At 43.4% G+C, this 23165-nt stretch overlaps 1 protein-coding gene across 3 annotated transcripts in view; it reads right to left on the bottom strand.

Moving 5' to 3' along the window:
- Positions 1-22904, bottom strand: part of LOC139537320 (neuroligin-3-like) — a 41233-nt gene extending 18329 nt beyond the window's left edge. The window contains exons 1-7 of one of the 3 annotated variants that reach the window (XM_071338494.1): positions 22349-22904; positions 18830-18896; positions 14824-15506; positions 14004-14063; positions 13431-13481; positions 10792-10941; positions 9764-9949 (exon numbers count right to left, since the gene is read on the bottom strand). In XM_071338494.1, the coding sequence (XP_071194595.1) occupies positions 9764-9949; positions 10792-10941; positions 13431-13481; positions 14004-14063; positions 14824-15307 (931 nt within the window). In that variant the 5' untranslated portion in view covers positions 15308-15506; positions 18830-18896; positions 22349-22904. Of the gene's footprint in view, positions 1-9763; positions 9950-10791; positions 10942-13430; positions 13482-14003; positions 14064-14823; positions 15507-18829; positions 19143-22348 lie in introns of those variants that run through there. The other 2 variants (XM_071338495.1, XM_071338496.1) reach the window with 2 other exon arrangements.
- Between the last annotated feature and the right edge of the window lie 261 nt (positions 22905-23165).

Raw genomic sequence — 23165 nt, 5'->3', positions numbered from 1 at the left:
GACAGAACCTCCATCAGAAGCTTGCCACCAGAAGCTAACCAGCTAATTAGCTACTAGCTATTTAGTCATTGTCAGCCACTGCTAGAGGCCTTTACCTTCTGCACAGACTCCAGCCACTTTTAGCCTGGATAATACTTGCCAGTCTGCCAGTATCGGACTGTTTTTCTCCACTACAACACCGGATTCCTGGCATAAGCCCTGAACCATTACTCCTGATCATCACAGCTAGCTAGCTGCCACCAAGTAGCCCAGCCCCGAAGATAGCTCTGAGCCAGGCCCACCTCCTGGCCTGCTCAGTGATCACTCGGCTACACAGCTGATGCCTCCCGGTCTCTACCCCAACACGACTAGAATCCACCACTACTCCACTGGGTTCTTGGCGTAAGCTCTGGACCTTTGCATCGGATCATCACTGCTAGCTAGCTGCTACTGAGTGCTATAGAGGCTAACGCCCCTGTCCCGAAGATAGCACCAGTTAGCCGCGAGCCTGGTGCATCTCCCGGCTAGCAAACAAAATTACTACAGCTACAATACCGCTTTTGCCAACTGGCCTGGACCCTTTGTCAACACGGAGCCCGCCGTTCCACAAGGACTGGTCTGCCGATGTAACTCTATCCGTTGTGCCCTCAACCGGCCTTTGCCGGACGTCGGAGCAGACGCTTCTACTAGCCCCGGCCTGCTAACTTTGAACGCCGTGTCTCTCGCTTGCTAGCGTAGCAACGACTACCCAGCAGTTTCCCTGTTTCATCTATTGCTGTTCACTGGACCCTATGATCAATTGGCAACATAACTGATGCCTGCTGGATTGTTCATTAATCACGGTACTCCATTTTGTTTATCTGTTGGCCCCAGCCTCGAACTCAGGCCATGTGTGTAGTTAACTTACCCTCTCTGCCCATTCATCGCCATTTTACCTGTTGTTGTTGTCTTAGCTGATTAGCTGTTGTTGTCTTACCCGTTGTTGTCTTAGCTAGCTCTCCTAATCAACACCTGTGATTGCTTTATGCCTCGCTTTATGTCTCTCTCAAATGTCAATATGCCTTGTATACTGTTGTTTAGGATAGTTATCATTGTTTTAGTTTACTTTCGGAGCCCCTAGTCCCACTCAACATGCCTCAGATACCTCCTTTGTCCCACCTATGCGTTGACCTCACCCAGCATAACTGCGTCCAGAGATGCAACCTCTCTTATCGTCACTCACTGCCTGGGTTACTGCCACTGTACCCGCACCCTACCATACCCGTCTGTACATTACACCCTGAACCTATCCTACCACGCCCAGAAATATGCTCCTTATTTTCTCTGTCCCCAACGCACTAGACGACCAGTTTTGATAGCTTTTAGCCGTACCCTCATCCTACTCCTCCTCTGTTCCTCAGGTGATGTGGAGGTTAACCCAGGCCCTGCGTGTCCCCAGGTGCTCTCATTTGTTGACTTCTGTAACCGAAAAAGCCTTGGTTTCATGCATGTTAACATCAGAAGCCTCCTCCCTAAGTTTGTTTTACTCACTGCTTTAGCACACTCCGCCAACCCTGATGTCCTTGCCGTGTCTGAATCCTGGCTTAGGAAGGCCACCAAAAAATTCAGAGATTTCCATCCCCAACTACAACATTGTCCATCAAGATAGAACTGCCAAAGGGGGAGGAATTGCAATCTACTGAAGAGATAGCCTGCAAAGTTCTGTCATACCTTCCAGGTCTATGCCCAAACAGTTCGAGCTTCTAATTAAAAAAATTTACCTCTCCAGAAATAAGTCTCTCACTGTTGCCACCTGTTATAGACCCCCTCAGCTCCCAGCTGTGCCCTGAACACCATATGTGAATTGATTGCCTCCCATCTATCTTCAGAGTTCGTTCTGTTAGGTGACCTAAACTGGGATATGCTTAACACCCCGGCAGTCCTACAATCTAAGCTAGATGCCCTCAATCTCACACAAATTATCAAGGAACCCACCAGGTCCAACCCTAAATCTGTAAACATGGGCACCCTCATAGATATTATCCTGACCAACTTGCCCTCCAAATACACCTCTGCTGTTTTCAATCAGGATCTCAGCGATCACTGCCTCATTGCCTGCATCCGCTATGGTTCCGCGGTCAAACGACCACCCCTCATCACCGTCAAACGCTCCCTAAAACACTTCGGCAAGCAGGCGTTTCTAAATCGACCTGGCCTGGGTATCCGGGAAGGATATTGACCTCATCCCGTCAATTGAGGATGCCTGGTCGTTCTTTAAAACTACTTTCCTCGCCATCTTAAATAAGCATGCCCCTTTCAAAAAAATGTAGAACTAAGAACAGATATAGCCCTTGGTTCACTCCAGACCTGACTGCCCTCGACCAGCACAAAAACATCCTGTGGTGGACTGCACTAGCATCGAACAGTCCCCACAATATGCAACTTTTCAGGGAAGTCAGGAACCAATACACGTCAGTCAGGAAAGCAAAGGCTAGCTTTTTCAAACAGAAATTAGCATCCTGAATTTATTTTCTCTATGGCTGGCCATGCTTTCCTCCTGGCTACCCCAACCCCGGCCAACAGCTCCGCACCCCCCCGCAGCTACTTGCCGAAGCCTCCCCAGCTTCTCCTTCACTCAAATCCAGATAGCAGATGTTCTGAAAGACCTGCAAAACCTGGACCCGTACAAATCAGCTGGGCTAGACAATCTGGACCCTCTCTTCCAAAAATGATCCGCCACCATTGTTGCAACACCTATTACCAGTCTGTTCAACCTCTCTTTCATATCGTCCGAGATCCCTAAAGATTGGAAAGCTGCCACGGTCATCCCTTTATTCAAAGAGGGTTACACTCTAGACCCAAACTGTTACAGACCTCTATCCATCCTGCCCTGCCTTTTTAAAGTCTTCAAAAGCCAAGTCAATAAACAGATCACTGACCATCTCGAATCCCACGTACCTTCTCCGCTGTGCAATCCGGTTTCCGAGCTGGTCACGGGTGCACCTCAGCCACGCTCAAGGTACTAAACAATATCATAACCGCCATCAATAAAAGACAGTACTGTGTAGCCGTCTTCATCGACCTGGCCAAGGCTTTCGACTCTGTCAATCACCGTATTCTTATCGGCAGACTCAACAGCCTTGGTTTCTCAAATGACTGCCTCGCCTGGTTCACCAACTACTTCTCAGACAGAGTTCAGTGTGTCAAATTGGAGGGCCTGTTGTCCAGACCCCTGGCAGTCTCTATGGGGGTACCACAGGGTTCAATTCTTGGGCCAACTCTCTTCTCTGTATACATCAACGATGTCGCTCTTGCTGCGGATGATTCCTTGATCCACCTCTACGCAGACGATACCATTCTGTATACATCTGGCCCTTCTTTGGACACTGTGTTTACAAACCTCAAAACGAGCTTCAATGCCATACAACACTCCTTTCGTGGCCTCCAACTGCTCTTAAACGCTAGTAAAACTAAATGCATGCTTTTCAACCGTTTGCTGCCCGCACCCGCCCGACTAGCATCACTACTCTGGACGGTTCCGACTTAGAATATGTGGACAAATACAAATACCTAGGTGTCTGGCTAGACTGTAAACTCTCCTTCCAGACTCATATTAAACATCTCCAATCCAAAATTAAATCTAGAATCGGCTTCCCATTTCACAACAAAGCCTCCTTCACTCCTTATCTCAGCTCACTGGTCACGATAACAACACCCACCCGTAGCACGCGCTCCAGCAGGTATATCTCACTGGTCATCCCCAAAGCCAACACATACTTTGGCTGCCTTTACTTCCAGTTCTCTGCTGCCAATGACTGGAACGAATTGCAAAAAGAAAAGAAGGGAAAAATAACTTTAAACATCAGCTATCTGAGCAGCTAACCGATCGCTGCAGCTGTACATAGCCCATCTGTAAATAGCCCATCCAATTTACCTACCTCATCCACATATTATTTTTTATTTACTTTTCTGCTCCTTTGCACACCAGTATTTATACTTGCACATCATCATCATCTGCACATGCATTTAGTTTTACTAGCGTTTAAGAGCAGTTGGAGGCCACGGAAGGAGTGTTGTATGGCATTGAAGCTCGTTTGGAGTGTTAATTTGCTAAATTGTAATTACTTCGCCACTATGGCCTATTTATTGCCTCATGCCATTTGCACACACTGTATATAGACATTATTTTTCTCTATTGTGTTATTGACTGTACGCTTGTTTATTCCATGTGTAACTTGTCCAGGTCGCAGTTGTAAATGAGAACTTGTTCTCAACTAGCCTACCTGGTTAAATAAAGGTGAAATAAAAATAAAAATAAAGAAGTAGGACGTAGGACGTAATTCAGGAGTGTGCAGAGCCTGAGATGTCGAACCCTGAGAGGCTGGAGAGGAGGATCTGATGGTTCACGGTGTTGAAGGTAGTGGATAGATCTAGGAGGATGAGAACAGAGGAGAGAGAGTCAGCTTTGGCAGAGCCTCTTTTACACAGAGAGCGGTTTCAGCTGAGTGAGCCGCCTTGAAGCTTGACTGGTTAGGGTCAAGAAGATAGTTCTGAGAGAGATAATGAGAGAGACAATGAGAGAATTGGTCAGAGACAGCACGCTCAAGTGTTTTGAAAAAAAAAAAAAAAAGGGATGGTGGTCTGTAGTTGACATCAGAGGGGTCGAGTGTTGGTTTCTTGAGGAGGGGAGCGACTCTGGCCATCTTTAAGTCAAAGAGGGTGCAGCCAGTGGTCAGGGATGAGATGAGGGAAGTGAGGAATGGAGAAGGTCTCCAAAGATGGTCTGGAGAAGAGAGGAGGGGGTGGGGTCAAGGTGGTAGGTTGTTGGGCAGCCGGACATCACTAGTCGCAGAATTTCATCTGGAGGGACAGGGGAGAGGTCAAGGTGTAGGGTAGTTCTGTATGAGTGGGAACAGTGAATGAGGAGAGGATGTTGTCAACTTTTTTTTCAAAGTGGTTGACAAAGTTGTCCGAAGAGAGGGAGGAAGAAAAGGTGGTTGATTAAGGAGGGAGAACAAAGTGAAGAAGAGTTTCCCAGGGTTGGAGGAAGAAGCTTGAAATGTAGTTATAGAAAACGGCTTTAGCAGTAGATAGAGGAAGAGAAGGTAGAGAGGAGGGAGTTGAAGGATGATAGGTCCTCCTGAAGTTTAGTTTTCCTCCATTTCCGCTCAGAATATGCTTAGGTTGTTACGAGTGTACTGATATAAGTCTAACATCCCAGCAACTTTGAGAAAAAACACTTTATATCGGAGTTGTCCCTGTTGGAATTCAAGACGAGCTATGCATATTCATGAAGTCGATGAATTTGAAATACCATGAAATTCAGGCGGTTGATGACGACACCCTTCACTGAATATTCAACACCCCTCATCTTTATAGCCGAGTTGTCCCTGTTGTTCACATGTGCATCTGCCCTCTCATTGACTAGAATGGTCCCACCTGATCTCGCCCGCCTTCCATCTTTGAGGACATGTATTTCCGTTGTTAGAGCGGTCACTTGACCATCTTGTCAATATAATGGATAATCTATGACCATACCCCTCTGACGGTCATTGGGGTGGTTTTGGTGGGGATACGCCAGGCGGTGTGGGGCTACGCGCTGCCTGACCACCAGGGTTGGGGTAAACTCTAAGGCAAAGTGGCCTAATCAATCCTGGAATAAGGAGGCGTGAAACTGTGTATGAATATTTTTGTGATCATTCGAATTTGGTTAATCACATGACTGCAAGGTGTGTCTTCAAATTGAAGAGTGTTTTTTTAACTTTCTCTGAAGACACTATGTTTGCAAGGTCAGAATGGATGTGCAATAGTAGTGGTATAATAGTAGCAGTGCAAACCCCTGAGCATTGAGTTGATGTGTAGCATCAGGCTACCAGGCCATACAGCACATCCACTAACCCAAGCAGATATGTCTGGAAAACAAAGGACAAACCCCACTGCTCTTCAGTCCCTTAAAGAATTCCCTGTGATTGTACTGTATGATTCACTTCACTGACCCTCCTGTTTTTGACTTTGTTATGAACCCACCAAACCAAATATGGCCGGTTGTGAAACCAGCTCATTTTACAAAGCCAGGCAGTAGAAAAACATTTCAATTGATGCTTTTTTGTATGTCTAAAAATTGTACATTCTCCAAGTGATTTGTATTATTTTATATCGGCAACGGTCATCATCGGTCTTGATTAATGCTTGAAAAAATGCATGATATAAAGACTGAGTGGGTAGCCTGTCTGTATACCACAGTATGACGCTGGCTCACACAAATCTCAGTGAGGGACCTAAGCTGGCTGTGCTGCCATTAGAGCTGTGGCCTGATGTAATAAAGGGCTGATTGATTAGAGGAGAGGAGGTGGTGTGTGTGTGTGTGTGTGTGTGTGTGTGTGTGTGTGTGTGTGTGTGTGTGTGTGTGTGTGTGTGTGTGTGTGTGTGTGTGTGTGTGTGTGTGTGTGTGTGTGAGAGAGAGTGATGTAAAGGCACAGATGCCACTGTTTTTGTTTTAGATTGAGTGTCATTAATTCATTCACAACCCTCCTTCCGTATACTCCGGTGAGGGTAAGAAAAGATATCAGCAAATCTCTCTAAAACGCCGGGGGTAAATTAGTGAGTGTAAAACAAAGTGAGGTTTAAAGACCATGGTATTGATTAATAGATAATGCACAGTATGTGCTGTGTACACATCTCTTGATGTATAGATGTAAATAAATAAAGTTAAATTGATAGATAGTGTAGTGCGCTAGATAGACTCCATCCATGCATTACCTTGAATTTATAGGCGTTTCTGTTAAACAGGTTCATGCTATAAGAGGGAAAGCTTTTAGTCTGATTAGATTGACGAGAGGGGAACAATAGCCATCACTTAACTCCACAACTACCCCCACCACCCTAGCCACATATCCAAACACTTCACTTCCTCTGAAGGACTCAATTGGACCCATTTGGAGTTGCACTTGATATAGTAGATGATAGATTGTGATAAAACCTCAATTCATACAGATTTAGTTGAGGATAGGGGTTGTATACAGTTAGATCTAAAAGCACTAAATAATACAGAAATATCATATTTCATTTTAGCATAAAAGCAACAAGGTGAAGAGAAAAGCTGATAATACAGTAGATCTGTATAACAGAGTGAATAATGCCACTTCCCTGAAGCAAAACGAGCGAGCAAAACACATTCATGTTAATGCTCCACGTGAAGCTATATTACGAGATCAAGTGTCATATAAAGTAGTATCTAGTATGTGTCTGTGATAACTACAGGCTGATGAATCACTGGGCCGTGTGTGTGTTAATTATGTGATGGAACTACATTGAACAAAAATATAAAACACAACTTGTAAAGTGTTGGTCCCATGTTTCATGAGCTGAAATAAATTATCCCTGAAAAATGTCATGCAATCATTTGTTTACATCCCTGTGATTGAGCATTTCTCCTTTGCCAAGATAATCCACCCACCTGACAGGTGTGGCAGATCAAGAAGCTGATTAAACAGCTTGTGCTGGGGACAATAAAAGGCCATTAAAATGTGCAGTTTAATCACAAGTGTCTAAAGTTGAGGGCGCATGCAACTGGCATGCTGACTGCAGGAATGCCCACCAGAGCCGTTTCCAGATAATGTAATGTATATTTCTCTACCATAAGCCGCCTCCAATGTCATTTTAGGGAATTTGGCAGTACGTCCAACTGGCCTCATAACCACAGACCACGTGTAACCACGCCAGCCCAGGACCTCCACATCCGTCTTCTTCACCTGCCGGATCGTCTGAGACCAGAAACGCGGACAGCTGGTGAAACTGTGGGTTTGCAATACCGAAGAATTTCTGCACAAACTGTCAGAAACCGTCTCAGGAAGGCTCATCTGCGTGCTCGTCGTCCTCATCGTGGTCTTGACATGACTGCAGTTCGGCTTCATAACCAACTTCCGTGGGCAAATGCTCCCCTTTCATGTCCACTGGCATGCTGGAGAAGTGGGCTCTTCAGGGATGAATCCTAGTTCCAACTGTACTGGGCAGATGGCAGACAGAGTGAATGCCGTTCTGTTTGCAAGCGGTTTGCTGATGTCAACAGTGTGAACAGAGTGCCCCATTGTGGCGGTGGGGTTAAGGTATGGGCAGAAATAAGCTACGGACAACGAACACAATTGCATTTTATCGATGGCAATTTAAATGCACAGGGATACCGTGACCAGATCCTGAGGCCCATTGTCGTGCTAGTTCATCTGCAGCCATCACCTCATGTTTCAGCATGATAATGCACAGCCCCATGTTGCAAGGATCTGTACACAATTCCTAGAAACTGAAAATGTCACAGTTCTTCCCTCCTGCATACTCACCAGACATGTCACAAATTGAGCATGTTTGGGATGCTCTGGATCGACGTGTACGACAGCGCGTTCCAGTTCCCACCAATATCCAGCAACTTCGCACAGCTATTGAAGTACGAGTGGGACAACATTCCACAGGCCACAATAAAGGCCTGATCAACTCTATGCGAAGGAGATGTGTCACACTGCATGAGGCAAATGGTGGTCACGCCAGATACTGACTGGTTTTCTGACCCACGCCCCTATTTCTTTTTAAGGTAAACTATATACACAAGTATGTGGACACCCCTTCAAATTAGTGGACTCGGCTATTTCAGCCACACCCGTTGTGGTTAAAATAGAGCAAAAGTGTATAAAATAGAGCAAAAAGCCATGCAATCTCTATAGACAAACATTGACAGTAGAATGGCCTTACTGAAGGCCTCAGTGACTTTCAATGTGGCACCGTCATAAGATGCCACCTTTCCAACAAGTCAGATCGTCAAATTTCAGCTCTGCTAGAGCTGCCCTAGTCAACTGTATGTGCTGTTATTGTCAAGTGGAAACGTCTAGGAGCAAGAACGGCTCAGCCGCAAAGTGGTAGGCTACACAAGCTCACAGAACGGGACCGCGAGTGCTGAAGCGTGTAAAAATGGTCTGTCCTCGGTTGCAACACCCACTACTGAGTTCCAAACTGCCTCTGGAAGCAAAGTTAGCACAATAACTTTTCGTCTGGAGCTTCATGAAACGGTTTTCCATGGCCAAGCAGCCACACACAAGTCTAAGATCACCATGCGCAATGCCAAGCGTCAGCTGGAGTGGTGTAAAGCTCGCCGCCATTGGACTCCAATGGAGTCTACACCATACAATGACATTCTAGACAATTCTGTGCTTCCAACTTTGTGGCAACAGTTTGGGGAAGGCCCTTTCCTGTTTCAGCATAAGAATGCCCAGGTGCACAAAGCGAGGTCCATACAGAAATAGTTTGTCGAAATCGGTGTGGAAGAACTTGACTGGCTTGCACAGAGCCTCAACCCCATCGAACACCTTTGGGATGAATTGGAACACTGACTGCGAGCCAGGCCTAATCGCCCAAAATCAGTGCCCGACCTTACTACTGCTCGTGGCTGAATGGAAGCAAGTCCCTGCAGCAATGTTCCAACATCTAGTGGAAAGCCTTCCCAGAAGAGTGGAGGCTGTTATAGCTAGGATGTTCGACAAGCAGGTGTCCACATACTTTTGGTAAAGTAGTGTATCTGTGATCAACAGATGCATATCTGTATTCCCAGTAATGTGAAATCCATAGATTAAGGCCTAATTTATTTATTTTAATTGACCGATTTCCTTATTGAAACTGTAACTGAGTGAAATCTTTGAAATTGTTACATGCTGCGTTTATATTTTTTGTTCAGTATATATATATGAAGGCGTCTGCATTGGTCATGCGATTCACTGGTGACTATCCCATCCCTCCTGCCCTGGCTCTCCAGGTTGAGGCTTACCCTCAGAATGGTGGGACAGTGTGAGCAGGCTGACGCAGGAGGCTCCAATTCCAGATCCAAAGACAGTGATGCGACCAGAGTCTCCTCCAAAATAGCCGATGTTCTTGCTGATCCAACGCAGGGCTTGGATCTGGTCCAGGAGTCCATAGTTCCCTTTAGCTGCCTGGTCACCTGTACTGAGGAACCCTGGAATGTACAGAAGAGGATATCAGTGTTATTATATGTGATTTCTTTAACACTTATCTGTGGTTTAGCATACCATCATTCTTCTCCTCTGCCTCCACAAACCTCTTCTGATCCTGACACCATTGACCCTTCTCATAAGGACACTCTCGCTGCACGGCACCTTGAGTTGCAACCTGTCCTTTTCTCCACTATGCTGTGTGTATAGGCAGTCTACCTTGGGGCAGAGCCAAGAGAGCACCAGTATCAATCACGGAGAGGGGGGCAGGCCCTTTCCGCCCCTCGCACAGAGATAGATGAAGTGTCACTCCTACAAGAAAGACTCTCGACCTTGGCTGTGACTCCTGCATCCCTTCTTATTTAAAATCATATAGGCTGCCAAAAGCGCTCAATCTCTCCGCAGGTTAGATAAATTCACCTAAAAAAACAACTAATTGAAGCAGTGTTTTGGAATATTGTAGCTTGTATACGACAAGTAGAAGGTGATGGATATTCACAACTATTGGCCCTCTGACGGAGGACATTACGTTGTTGCATTTCTAATCTTACTCCCATCAATACAATATCAACATACTAAAAAATGCCTTGCCTTCATAACCTGGGATTATACATCAGGAGAAAATTTGTCATATAGCAAGTCATAGAAATGTAACAAATTCAAACTCTCGTGGGAGGGAGATCCATAGAATAACATATTAGAACTCTAACTTAAATAGGATCTCTGTGGGGAGATCAACGTTATGAGAAGAACATTTATCAATCCTATGCCAGTACTGTATGTACTGTTCAAGGCTGAAATGAATGTCCACAAACACCATTCAGAGACAGTAAGAGAATCGCATCACCTAGTACTCCGACCCTGTAGTTGAGAGTGATGACGATGACATTCCCATAGCTGGCCAGCACACTCCCATCAATCATGTTCCCTGTCCCCTCCATGTATGATCCTCCATGGATGTAGACCATCACGGGCCTAGCCTCAGTGTCCCGAATGTCTGCAGAGAGAAATCAGCCATTTACGCTTCGTACAGTAAAGCTTTAAAGGACAAGGTACTGTAATGCAATGCAACATCAGAATACTGTAACCCCTCCCAGAAACTAGACTCAGCAACATTTACACCACTAAAGCTGAAGGTAAGCTCAAGGTAATGGCATCGATTTTAGCAGATGTGCTTGGGTGATTAAGGTCGTGGTTGTGACGAACCAATGGAGACAAGAATGCAAAGCAAGGATACTCATCATACAGGCCTAACAGGGAACGTGCAGTAGAAAAAAAAGAAAAATCGCTATATTATGTCAAGCTCACTCTTTTGCCCCCACAAACTTGTGTTCATACTAGAGCCATTTACTACTATTCTATTATTAGCAATACTTTTTACACATGTAGTATCCCTAAAGTGTATCTGGTTCATACTATATTTGCTCACTGTGTGTTCAACAGAGCATGCTGCTTCAGGCATTGCATGTGTCATATTAGTGGTTCAATTCCAGTACCCGACTTATTTTGCATCGAAAACAACAACAATTAGATCTAGTTTGTCAGAACAAGGCATATGACCTGAATTGTAAGTTCCATGTCAATGTGAGAGGCGTGAGTTGCCATAAAACAACAAACGACACAAATCTCCTACACCACAGTCAATCTCCTGAATAGCACAGTATGTAGTGAATAGTAATAGCTTCATCCTCATGAGTCCCTCGTACGGTCTTCCCATGAGACCCACAGAGTATAGTGGAGGAGACTTTGAGATAAGATGCAGTTGGTTATAGACATCACGGTCTGTGATCCCTAGAAGACACAGCAAAATTGTCACTTTTTCAAACATGAAGAGGTACTGTATGTGTACATTTATTGCACTCACGTTCAATTTATAGTGCTGAAAAAAATAAGCTCTTTGTTGATTGGTATAGGCCATGGGAATTGCAACCCTGTTCCTGGAGAGCCAGGAGCTTTAACCGAACTGAAAGATCAGGTGTGATGAATTTAGTCAATCACTTAACTGACCAACTGAGCTAATTGATCCGTGCAGTGATCGACTAAATTCAACACACCAGGGCCCAGATTCACAAAACCTTCTTAACAATATATTTATTTTTAACTGCCATTTTTTCCCTTAACTAAAGACTTGATAAGAAAGTTAAGCAAAGTTGCTATTCCTCAAAAAGGTTATTGGAAAATGTATTGCGCTATTTCTTATGTTTCTCCTTAAGCAAAAAGTTACGAAGAAATTTGATTCTTGAAAATCCAGTTATTGGAAATGTTATTTTTCCAAGATAGCTAAACCCTTGTCTTAAAATCAGGGCAGTGAGAAAAAAAGCTCATAAAAGCTAATTAACATGTTTAATTCACTCAAACTTAATCTGAAAGTTTCAGTATTGATTATTTTAAACCTAAGAACATGTTTTAGAACAGTAATCTCATTAAGAAATATGCTAACATGATTGCCATTGCTAGCTAGATAGCTACCTATAATGGTTGCCTAACAACAAACATCTTAAGATATTGTTGAGGAATTGCACTTATGAACTATCTTATGAACTTCTTATTTTCTTACGAAGCTTCTTAAGTTTTTGCGTAAGAAGTATTTTGTGGAGCAGTGGTCTAAGGCACTGCATCCCAGTGCTAGCTGTGCCACTAGAGATTCTGTGTTCGAGTCCAGGCTCTGTTGCAGCCGGCCGCGACCGGGAGACCCATGGGGCAGCGCACAATTGGTCCAGCGTCGTCCGGGTTAGGGGAGGGCTTGGCTGATAGGGATGTTCCTGTCCCATTGCGCACTAGCGACTCCTGTGGCGGGCCGGCCGCAATGCACGCTGACACAGTCACCAGGTGTACGGTGTTTCCTCTGACACATTGGTGCGACTTGCTTGGCTGGGTTGTGATTCAGAGGACGCACGGCTCTCGACCTTCGCCTCTCCCGAGTCCATATGGGAGTTGCAGCGATGAGACAAGACTAACTACCAATTGGGGAGAAATAATAATAATTACAATTGTTAAAAAATAAAATAAGCATTTTGTGAATCTGGGCCCTGGTCTTCCAGGCGGTTAAAGCCAAATCGTGCATACCCTGTGGCTCTCCAGGAACAGGGTTGACTTCTCTGAGACAAAGAGACAAAAAATAACCCATACAATAATCCATTGTACAAATGGAGTACAGTACATTTGGGATCAATGACAAATTGACCAGCATTTACCTTCAGGGGGCTGTTAGAGGGCGAAATCCGTATCAAGTGTCCTCCAAAAAATCCATGACACCAAAAATACTGTAGATATGATATGGATGTCCAGATCAAATCAATTAAGAGTGAAATAGCGAAGGCGCTGAGCGAATCAAGTGACTTGATATTGACTTTGCATGCAAACTGATAAACTAAGGTTGAACTACTTCTGAGGTGTAAAAGGTTTGTCAAGAAATCGAAGATGAAGGTCTGTGGAAATTTCAAAAATCTAAAAGTTGTGTATTAAACTTTGAGCACAAAAAAATACCTTCACTGTCACTGTGAGAGAAATCCGCTCCTTGACTCTTGATTTGGGTCCCTAGGATTCACATGAGGGAGGAAAAAAACAAGAAAGAACAAGAGAATTCAAAAATAACACGATTGACCGCCAAGGAAGATAGTGATATCCAATCAGTGTCTCAGAAAATCCGTCCAAAATTGCATTACTGTAAAAAGAACGAAGCATGTCTGTTCTTTAAGCAGAGAGAGGAAATATGATCTAGTCTCCTTTTCCTTGTCTTGTTAAGAAAAAAAACTAGGCTGTTTACATATTGTACCAACAACAACTTTTTGAAGTCAATATGTTGATTTGTTTTCTAATGAAATATTTTTTTTTTATTCTATTCAAATAAACATGTCATGGGTGGATGTTATTGTGTGGAATAATCTTACTCAGGAAAACACTTAATCTCTAAACACATACACATGCACACACACCTCTGACCGACATGTATTAGTCTCTACTGGGTTTAACTTTCAAAGACGATGAGGCTGTGATTTTGGCTTTGAGCCAACTCCCAAGTCACTCTGCTCCTTTAAATTCCTTTGTTAGCTTACATACCTTCTTCTCTACATACTTTCTTGTTGGGTTTTCTGGCACATTCCTTGGATATTCTTTTGACTGAAAAATGAATGAAAGACTACAAAATAACAGAAGCCTCTGAAAAAATGTAAGAAACATGCAGGAACCCAACCAACCAGGTCCACTTCTCATCACCTTAGGAACGAAAGGGAGGTAGTGAGATAGGGGGTTAGATATATTCATAAAAGAATAAGCATAATGATTTCACATGCACTCTGTCTATAGATTGTGTGAGCCCTAATACTGTCCAAAAAAAATGAAGGAACGAAAATGTGTTAATCATTCACAATAGTGTTTACTGGAGATCAGGCAGCTCTGATTTTGTCCAGTTAATATTGATCAACAGATCCATAGCATACAAATATAGAAATGTATTGCACCTCAGATTCTTATACTGTTAAGGCGCTCACATTGTAAACAGACATCTAGTTCACAAGAATAAATATTTAATCAGCCTAACATGTGTCTGAATCTCATTTATCACACCTATTGACCTATTCCCAGTAGTTAGGTTCGGAAATGCTGTAGGCTATATTCTGACTTTAAATGATTAGTTGTCTGACACATTAATAAGTTTTATATCAGTGTGTGAATGCATTTTCCTCTTACAGAACACAAGGAAGGGAGGCAACACGTAAGCAGTGAAGAAGAGTTGATGACATGACTTTGGATGGGAAAAGAAATGGGATGCACAATGACAACTGCTGCATGCTCAAAACATGATCATCGCAAGGTGACAGCAAGGCCAATACAGTAAACATGGATTGTCCCTTTGGTCCATTTTACCCATTCCACTCACCATCCTCTGTTGGAACATAGATGTTTAAATACAAACAGTCCTCGTTCTGATCCTGAATGTAATTGGCCACTGTGTCCAGGTTATAGGTGAACCATATGGGCATCATGATCTCAGGCACTGTGTTGCGGATGTTCTGAGGGCACACTGGTGTGAAGTGGGTAGCATTCTTGATCCCTGACCAGGAGGAGGGCTGCTCTGGGGGCATGAAGCGCTTCTCCCCAATGGGAGGGGCAGCGTACGGCACCCCAAGGTACTGGTCAATGGGCTTAAGGACCTCGCCTGGCACTGCGACCCGGAGGCCCCTCAGCTTCCCAAACTGGGTGTTAACAGTTGGGTTGAAGTTCTGGCTGGTCGCCACTGTGAATTGCCAGTAGGAACATAACATCCACATGAAAAGAACACGGCGGGCGGCGATGGTTGCAGTTCCTCGCCGATTTGATAGGTGTGCAGGCAACCGATGGTGCCTGAACTCTGCCAACCACATGGTCTGGGCAAGTGAGTGCCTCTGCACCACGCCAATGTACACTCGAGTGTCCTCTCAATCCTTATAACCTACTGTATTCCACTCAACCAGGCATTGCTCAACCTGCCCTGGGCTCCAATTGTTACTAAAAACAAATAAACAAAGGCCAGGTATTCACTCATCTCCAGCTTCAACTCTCATTGATGTTCAGAACCCAGAGCTGCAAACAAGAGAGACAAATGGTCAGGTGAGCAAACATCGAAATCAGCATTTCAACAAAAAAGTGTGGGTTGCTGACTGCAATGCCGCTGAGTATTTTGATGGGACTATGTTGCCAGATTAATTGAAAACTGGGGCTATTCAATATATAGTGCTAGAGTAGCTCATCATTCGTATGCTTACACAGAAGATTGGCTCCCTGTAGAAAACCCACACAATAATTTCAAAGCAATCTAATCACTTGGGAGAACTCAAGGGACCATTTGAACACACTACGGTGGTGAGTCTGTAATCCAGCAGAATGTGAATGTAAATATATGCAAATGTTAATATCACAAAGAACATACTCATTGCCCTCAATTGTCTTTATATCTCACAACGATTTCACCAGGGATAAGTTTACTCTACAAACAGACAATATCATTTCCAGCATGTTTGGTGTTAACACCTCTTCATGGTTCTAGTGTGGGCTGATATCACCATGGGGAGAGGATTTGAACTATCTGAAAAAGCATCTGCATCAATGTAGGCGGAACGCTGTGAATGCTGCAATGCATCTGGAAGTGAGGGCTTTAGTGTACTGTACGTTCACTTTGTCTCATGTAAAAGGACAGTAATGAATCTTTGAGACAGAAATGTAAAAAAAAGCCACTACATTAAGAATGTTTGTTCTGGGTTCTTCAGTATTAAATCATTAACGACACTGATGTAACCTTTGAGTGGAAAGATGGAAAGCTGTGATGGAAGTACAGTGCCATATCATCACGGCAACTGCCGGCACGCAGTTTTGAAAGGCCTCGGATCAATTTTAGGAGCTCAGTCGGGGTCTCAATTTACTGTTAAGAGTTAGAATAGTAGAATACACAAGGTGCAATTTTGAAATTTGGCTGTGCATCAGCAGTTTTTCTCATCTTATGTCATTCACTGATAGCTGACATTGGATAATTGAGTGAATACATTTTTTTAGATAGCTGGCCGCTAGACTAACCTAGCAATCTAAACTTAGTAATCAGGAGGAAGGAGGGCACCCATTGATTTTGTTAGTCAGTCTCAATCAGATATCATTAAAAACTGCAAAGATTTCGCTCTCCACCGAAAATGTGTAGATTGCAGCAAATTTTCTTTAAAACGGAAACATTTAACCTACGACCCATGGCAAAGTGTGTAGAATTGCACAAAATCAACTCTAACATGTAACAAATTTCTGTTCACAGTCAAGAGGGGGGCTGCTAAAATGTTTTGCTCGCAATGTGATGGATGTGGGTAGGCAGACCCAGGAGCAACTGCGGCCCCTCATGATGAGTTCTGCTTTTTTGTGGCCCCCATCAAAGTCACCCTGGTTAAGATCCACAACAGCATGGCAACAACAACCCTTTAGTAACAGCTAATATACGCGTATGAAAATAGTGCAACAACAGTGTTGCAGAGCCCCAGGCAATAGAAACAGAGAGTAATGAGCCTCCTGGGTCATCAGGCTGGGTACTTGCTGGTCAATATGGATGACTCCAAGAACAAGCTTGTTTCCCTAAAATCAATTTCCTTAGCGTGTACTGATAGAGCTGCATATTGAGTCGCCTGAAAGTCAAAGCTACTCTTTGCTGGAATTAACAGATATTGATTCTATCAAAAACTGAAATATCTCTGAGTCCTCTAACTCTTTAAAAGTGTAAGAGTTGTGTTGTGAAAACATAACAGCAACAGCTTTAGAAAAGACGAATAGAAAAGGGTAGTACATGTAGGCCCATGTGTGTTCATGTGTCTGAGGGTGGGGGGTAGTCAACATGTCTATTATGCCTCATTATCACCCATATAGGGTCATGTTTCTCTTTTTTCTTTTCAACTTGCGCAATGATTGCAATTTATTGCACAATGTATTGATTGAGAAAAAAGGCTAAAGGTTGACAAAGTAAGCCTTGGCTACTTATTCTTTGAGCAGGTTAAGCATTTCTTCAGCCATTAATTAGGAAGCCAGTCAAAGCTGAAGACGTGTATTCCCTCAACACATTGGATTGTGTTTAGACCAGCAGGGGAGATGGAAGAGGCTTTGCGACGAGACAGGAATACGAATAGATTACAACTCCACTGTCTGTTGTAAGAGCTGTAAAAGCTATCTGATGCGCCTAGATTGAAAATAAAGACATTATTCCGAGTTCTCATCATCCTTAGATTGAAACCATCACTTCAAAATACTGACATGTCAAAGTCTTTCATTTAGCACGGCCGCAACATGTCCTATTTTCGTGAGCTGTGCGCAATTCTCAGTCCCAATAAAAAAGGCTATTGATTCACAAAATACAGAGTGAACTTGGACAATGGTCATTTCCCAGTGCACTTGAACGGTCATGGCAGGCCATCGGTCTTATGCATTCGAATAATAAAATATGCCCAATGCATACAATTAACCATAAGTTAGCTACACTCACAACAGGTGTGTTAACGTCACGAATATAGGCTACAAATGTTGCACTTAAGGGCCAAAACTGGACAACAAATATATTTATGAATTTGTAAGCATTTTAAAAAAACAACATGGTTTTGGTCCGTTATTGCGGCTACAGGCCCACTAATGTTATCAGTAGCTCTATAGGCTATGCCAGTCATAAGCACCTTTACAACTACAACCCAAATGACAACTTGTTATAACTCTATACGGGGGTCTAATTGGACACACAACATGCTTTGACATCTCTCCTAAATTGGTATGAATAAATCCCAATTATATCAAGGTAGCAGCAGCCTCTGACCATTGGCAGAATGGTGATGGGTAAAAGATAACGAGAGTTCGGCGTAAAGCAGTCTCTCGCTCCTCTGAGGTGCTCTTGCTAAATCCGGCGCCCTTTTGCAAATTATTAATCAGTGGTAATCCTTTCAAATCGTTCGATTAGTCTAACTCGTTTTAATGTAAAAACTAAAGCATGCACAGTTAAATGTCAAGATAATGATAACGTCACTGTACACCTCTTTGAAGGTGAGCTGGTGGCATCGATTCACCAGTGATGTAGGTAGGCAACGATGCGTTAAAATGTCAGAGTGAATAAGAGACTGAAAACCAGACGTTAAGACAAAAGACGAAGCCACTTCCATGCTCCTCCAAATTTCCAAATAAACACCCAGGATGCCGTAGATTAGCCTAATAAAACGTTGCAACTGTTTAACCTAATTATCATACGCAAAACATCTCAATAACACCCATAATATATTTCAATTCAGTTTAAACGTACTACAATTAAACATCACATTCTGAAAAAAACAGCCCCGATCCTGCTATGTGGTGTACCAAGATCTTGCCAAACCATCTCATGGAAATGGGAATTTTCGACTCACCTGCTCTACCGGAGACTCCTCTTCATCCCCGGCTTGCTCTTCTCCATATCACTTCGATTTCATGGCACTGCAATGATGATCACAATTATTTTGTAAATACAATCGAATGTAAATATTTTCCTTTCAATTCATATGTTCTATTTAGTCATCTTGATTAAAATTAATATCTTAGCCCTCTCGTTTTTTGTTCACGACGGCAAGGTCAGGAGCCCCCACTGCCTTGCGCGTTTCTAGGCAACGATGGGGATAAGCGTGAGCGTAATAAGAAAAGGGAATGTATTTGTAACTTGGTCTAATCAAAATGATGCATATTTTATTATAATGATTAGGCTATTTAGTACATAACGCATCAGGTAGCCTATAGACTAGAGCTATGGCTTTCCCTGGGTACTTTGTGTAACGAAAGACCGCGATGCAGACTCAGGTCTCATCTAATTTAAAATGATGTTATATGTGTGTGATAAGCATAACCGATGCTCATTACGGATAGGCCCATAGAATTAGGAATTAAAATACTAATAATTGAATAGGATCTCTATGGATAGACATATAATCTGCACTCTTCCTGATAATCCAATGGAAATCATTTGAAAAGATTCTGCACATTCTGCTAAAACCATCTCAAAGCTTTAATGGAAAAATGGTGCAGGTATTGAATAAGGAAGTTTGTTTTAATAGAAATCAAATTAAAGGCTTTCACATGTGAATGGTCTAATATAGCCAAATTAATTGTAGCCTAGTAAATGGTGAATAGTTGTCAAATAAGTTCCAAGCAAGAATAGGCCTCAGTAATAGGCCTCAGTAACAGGCGCTCAGCATCACCCACCCAAACACAGAACTCCCCATTTGTGATATCTGGTACTGACGCTAAATTGGACACCTCCCTCTTGTGGTGAGTTTACATACCACTTGAGCCACTTGAGTGGGAAACGATGTTTTACAATCATAAGAATTCTTCCTAGGAGAGTAATTTCACCTTTATACATGTAGGCTCACATAGATGACAATTTTGCAAAGCCAGATGAAAGAGAAATGCCGTCTCTCCAGAAAGTATAATGCAGAGCAATCTGTTCTTTGCTGTGGCCTCTGTATTTTTTATCATCGATATGCATCACTTTTATCCATTGCCTTTTGTTTTTACCATAACCATTGAGAATGCACTGTCGGACTCCTCTCACAAGCTCTAGAGCCAGGCTCCACTCAACTACGCAACCTGGTCTCAAAGCAGTTCGTATTATTCTGTATGTAAATCTGAGATACACTATTTAGTGAGATATGTTTTGTATGGTATGTATTCATTTGTCGATGTCCATCACACATTTCATATGATATGAATTACAATATGCATTATGTGTTATGAATTTGTAAAAATGTACAGCATGTTGTGATTTTTTTCAAAATGTACTATATGTTACGATTTGCCAGACGTATGATATGTTACGAACTCTATCTAAGTGGCTAGGTGGCTAACGTTAGCTAGCTGACTAATTTTTGTTAGGCTAGGGGTTAGGGTTAATTTTAGGAGTTAGGTTAAAGGGTTAGGATAAGGTTTAGCTAACATGCTAAGTATACTGAACGAAAATATAAAACGCAACGTAAAGTGTTGGGTTGCAACTATTAGATCTACTGGCCCAAGAAAGCTAAGGTAACTGATCTAAATGACTATCGCCCCGTAGCACCCACCTCTGTCATCATGAAGTGCTTTGAGAGACGAGTCAAGGATCATATCACCTCCACCCTACCTGATTCCCTAGACCAACTCCAATATGCTTACCGCCCCAATAGGTCCACTGACGATGCAATCGCCATCACACTGCACACTGCCCTATCCCACAAGAGGAATATCTATGTAAGAATGTTGTTCCTTGACTACAGCTCAGCATTTAACACTATAGTACCCTCCAAACTCGTCATTAAGCTCAAGACCCTGGGTCTCGACCCCGCCCTGTGCAACTGCGTCATGGACTTTGACGTGCCGCCCCCAGGTGGTGAAGGTAGGAAACAACATCTTCACCCCGCTGATCCTCAACACTGGGGCCCCACAAGGGTGCGTTCACAGCACTCTCCTGTACTCCCTGTTCACCCATGACTGTGTGGCCATGCACGCTTCCAACTCAGTCATCAAGTTTACAGATGACACTACAGTGGTAGGCCTGATTACCAACAACGACGAGACGGCCTACAGGGAGGAGGTGAGGGCCCTCGGAGTGTGGTGTCAGGAAAATAACCTCTCACTTAACGTCAACAAAACAAAAGAGATGATCATGGACTTCAGGAAACAGCAGAGGGAGCACCCCCCTATCCACATCGATGGGACAGTAGTGGAGAAGGTGGAAAGTTTTAAGTTCCTCAGCGTACACATCATGGACAAATTGAAATGGTCCACCCACACAGACAGTGTGGTGAAGAAGGCTTCAACCTCAGGAGGCTGAAGAAATTTGTCTTGTCATCTAAATCACTCACAAACTTTTACAGATGCACAATCGAGAGCATCCTGTCAGACTGTATCGCCGCCTGGTACGGCAACTGCACTGCCCTTAACCGCAAGGCTCTCCAGAGTGTGGTGCGGTCTGCACAACGCATCACCGGGGGCAAACTACCTGCCCTCCAGGACATCTACAGAACCCGATGTCACAGGAAGGCCAATAAGATCATCAAGGACATCAACCACCCGAGCCACTGCCTGTTCACCCCGCTATCATCCAGAAGGCGAGGTCAGTACAAGTGCGTCAAAGCTGGGACCAAGAGACTGAAAAACAGCTTCTATCTCAAGGCCATCAGACTGTTAAACAGCCATCACTAACATGGAGTGGCTGCTGCCAACATACAGACTCAAATCTCTTGCCACTTTAATAAATGGATTTAATAAAAGGTATCACTAGTAACTTTAAATAACACCACTTTAATAATGTCTACAGATCCTACATTACTCATCTCATATGTATATACTGTATTCTATACCATCTACTGCATCTTGTCTATGCCGTTCGGCCATCGCTCATCCATATATTTATATGTGCATATTCTTATTATTCCCTTTACATTTGTGTGTATAAGGTAGTTGTTGCGAATTTGTTAGATTACTTGTTAGATATTACTGCATAGTCGGAACTAGAAGCACAAGCATTTCGCTACACTCGCATTAACTAACCGTCTGTCTGTATGTGACCAATACAATTTGATTTGATACATGGTGCACATGTCCTTTGCACCCACTTGCTGCAGTAAGGCGAGGGAAGTAGCTAGATAGTGTAGCCAATTTAAGGCCAATGTGACATCTAAAGCACAATTATTGTAGTGATTTTCACCGAAAAGGTAGGCTACAACTACGGCATTAACATCTAAAAATGTTTGTAAAATAAACAAAAAATGAGCTACTCCGATAAAAACGAAATGATTGTGAACACACACTCCCAAGTCCCAACTTCGGCAGACAAGTTTCTAATTCTCTCAAGTTTCTAGTCACATCTATAGATGGCTGGAAAGGAAGGGCTCATCATGACAACTGACTTTACTGACCAGTGTTGCCAACTATGTTTCAGTGTGATCTGCTGAATTTCGCCGTTGCCGCGACGACGTCGCCAATTTGCCTTGCTGCAGCACGACTGTGGTCCCCAACGTAGCGTTTTCGCATCCTCCTCTTCTACCTCCCATCCTGTGTGTGCGCAATGCTGCGACTTATGTTACATATACAGCTTCTGCAACTCTCGTTTGCGGCAGAATTGATAAGGAAAAGTCGCTAAATGCCATCAAAACCCTCAGTGTCAAAACTCCCCAAAGGTTGCCTGAAAAGTAGCTGAACTTGTATCTAGAATCCTTTACAAATAAAAGTCGCTGGAGAGCTCTGAAAATATAGCAGCTAAACTGGCAACACTGGAACTGACTTAACCGAATCCATTCGACTATCGCTGCGCGCGATACGTCATCAATTTATTTGGGAACCAGGCGTGGCATTGCCATGAAAGTGTTGTTCAAAATGTTGGTGAGTAAAAGAAAGAGTCGTCTTTTGTAACTCGTTGTAGAACTTTGGTCATTTTACGATTCTCTGATGGAAAGATGGAATGAGATGAGAGGGCCGTAACGTTAACTTCCGGAAAGCAGTGCTAGTACCGGAGTTCTTGCTGTAAAATTGACTAATAGAAGTATAAAGGGGAGGAATTGCACATGCAGGAACGCCCCGAATTACGCGCCGCAATCACACCCTTCTAAACAATTATATTAGGAGCGTTTGAAAAAGAAACACTCATTGAACCAGCACAGTTGCTAATTCTACAGGATTAGCATTGAAAGCGTGACTAGCGGTGAGGAAATCAGGTAATAAAGTGGCTGTAGATCA

The sequence above is a fragment of the Salvelinus alpinus genome, chromosome 13 (assembly GCF_045679555.1).
Source record: "Salvelinus alpinus chromosome 13, SLU_Salpinus.1, whole genome shotgun sequence".
NCBI lineage: Eukaryota > Metazoa > Chordata > Actinopteri > Salmoniformes > Salmonidae > Salvelinus > Salvelinus alpinus.
This window is presented reverse-complemented; position numbering and strand designations above follow the sequence as displayed.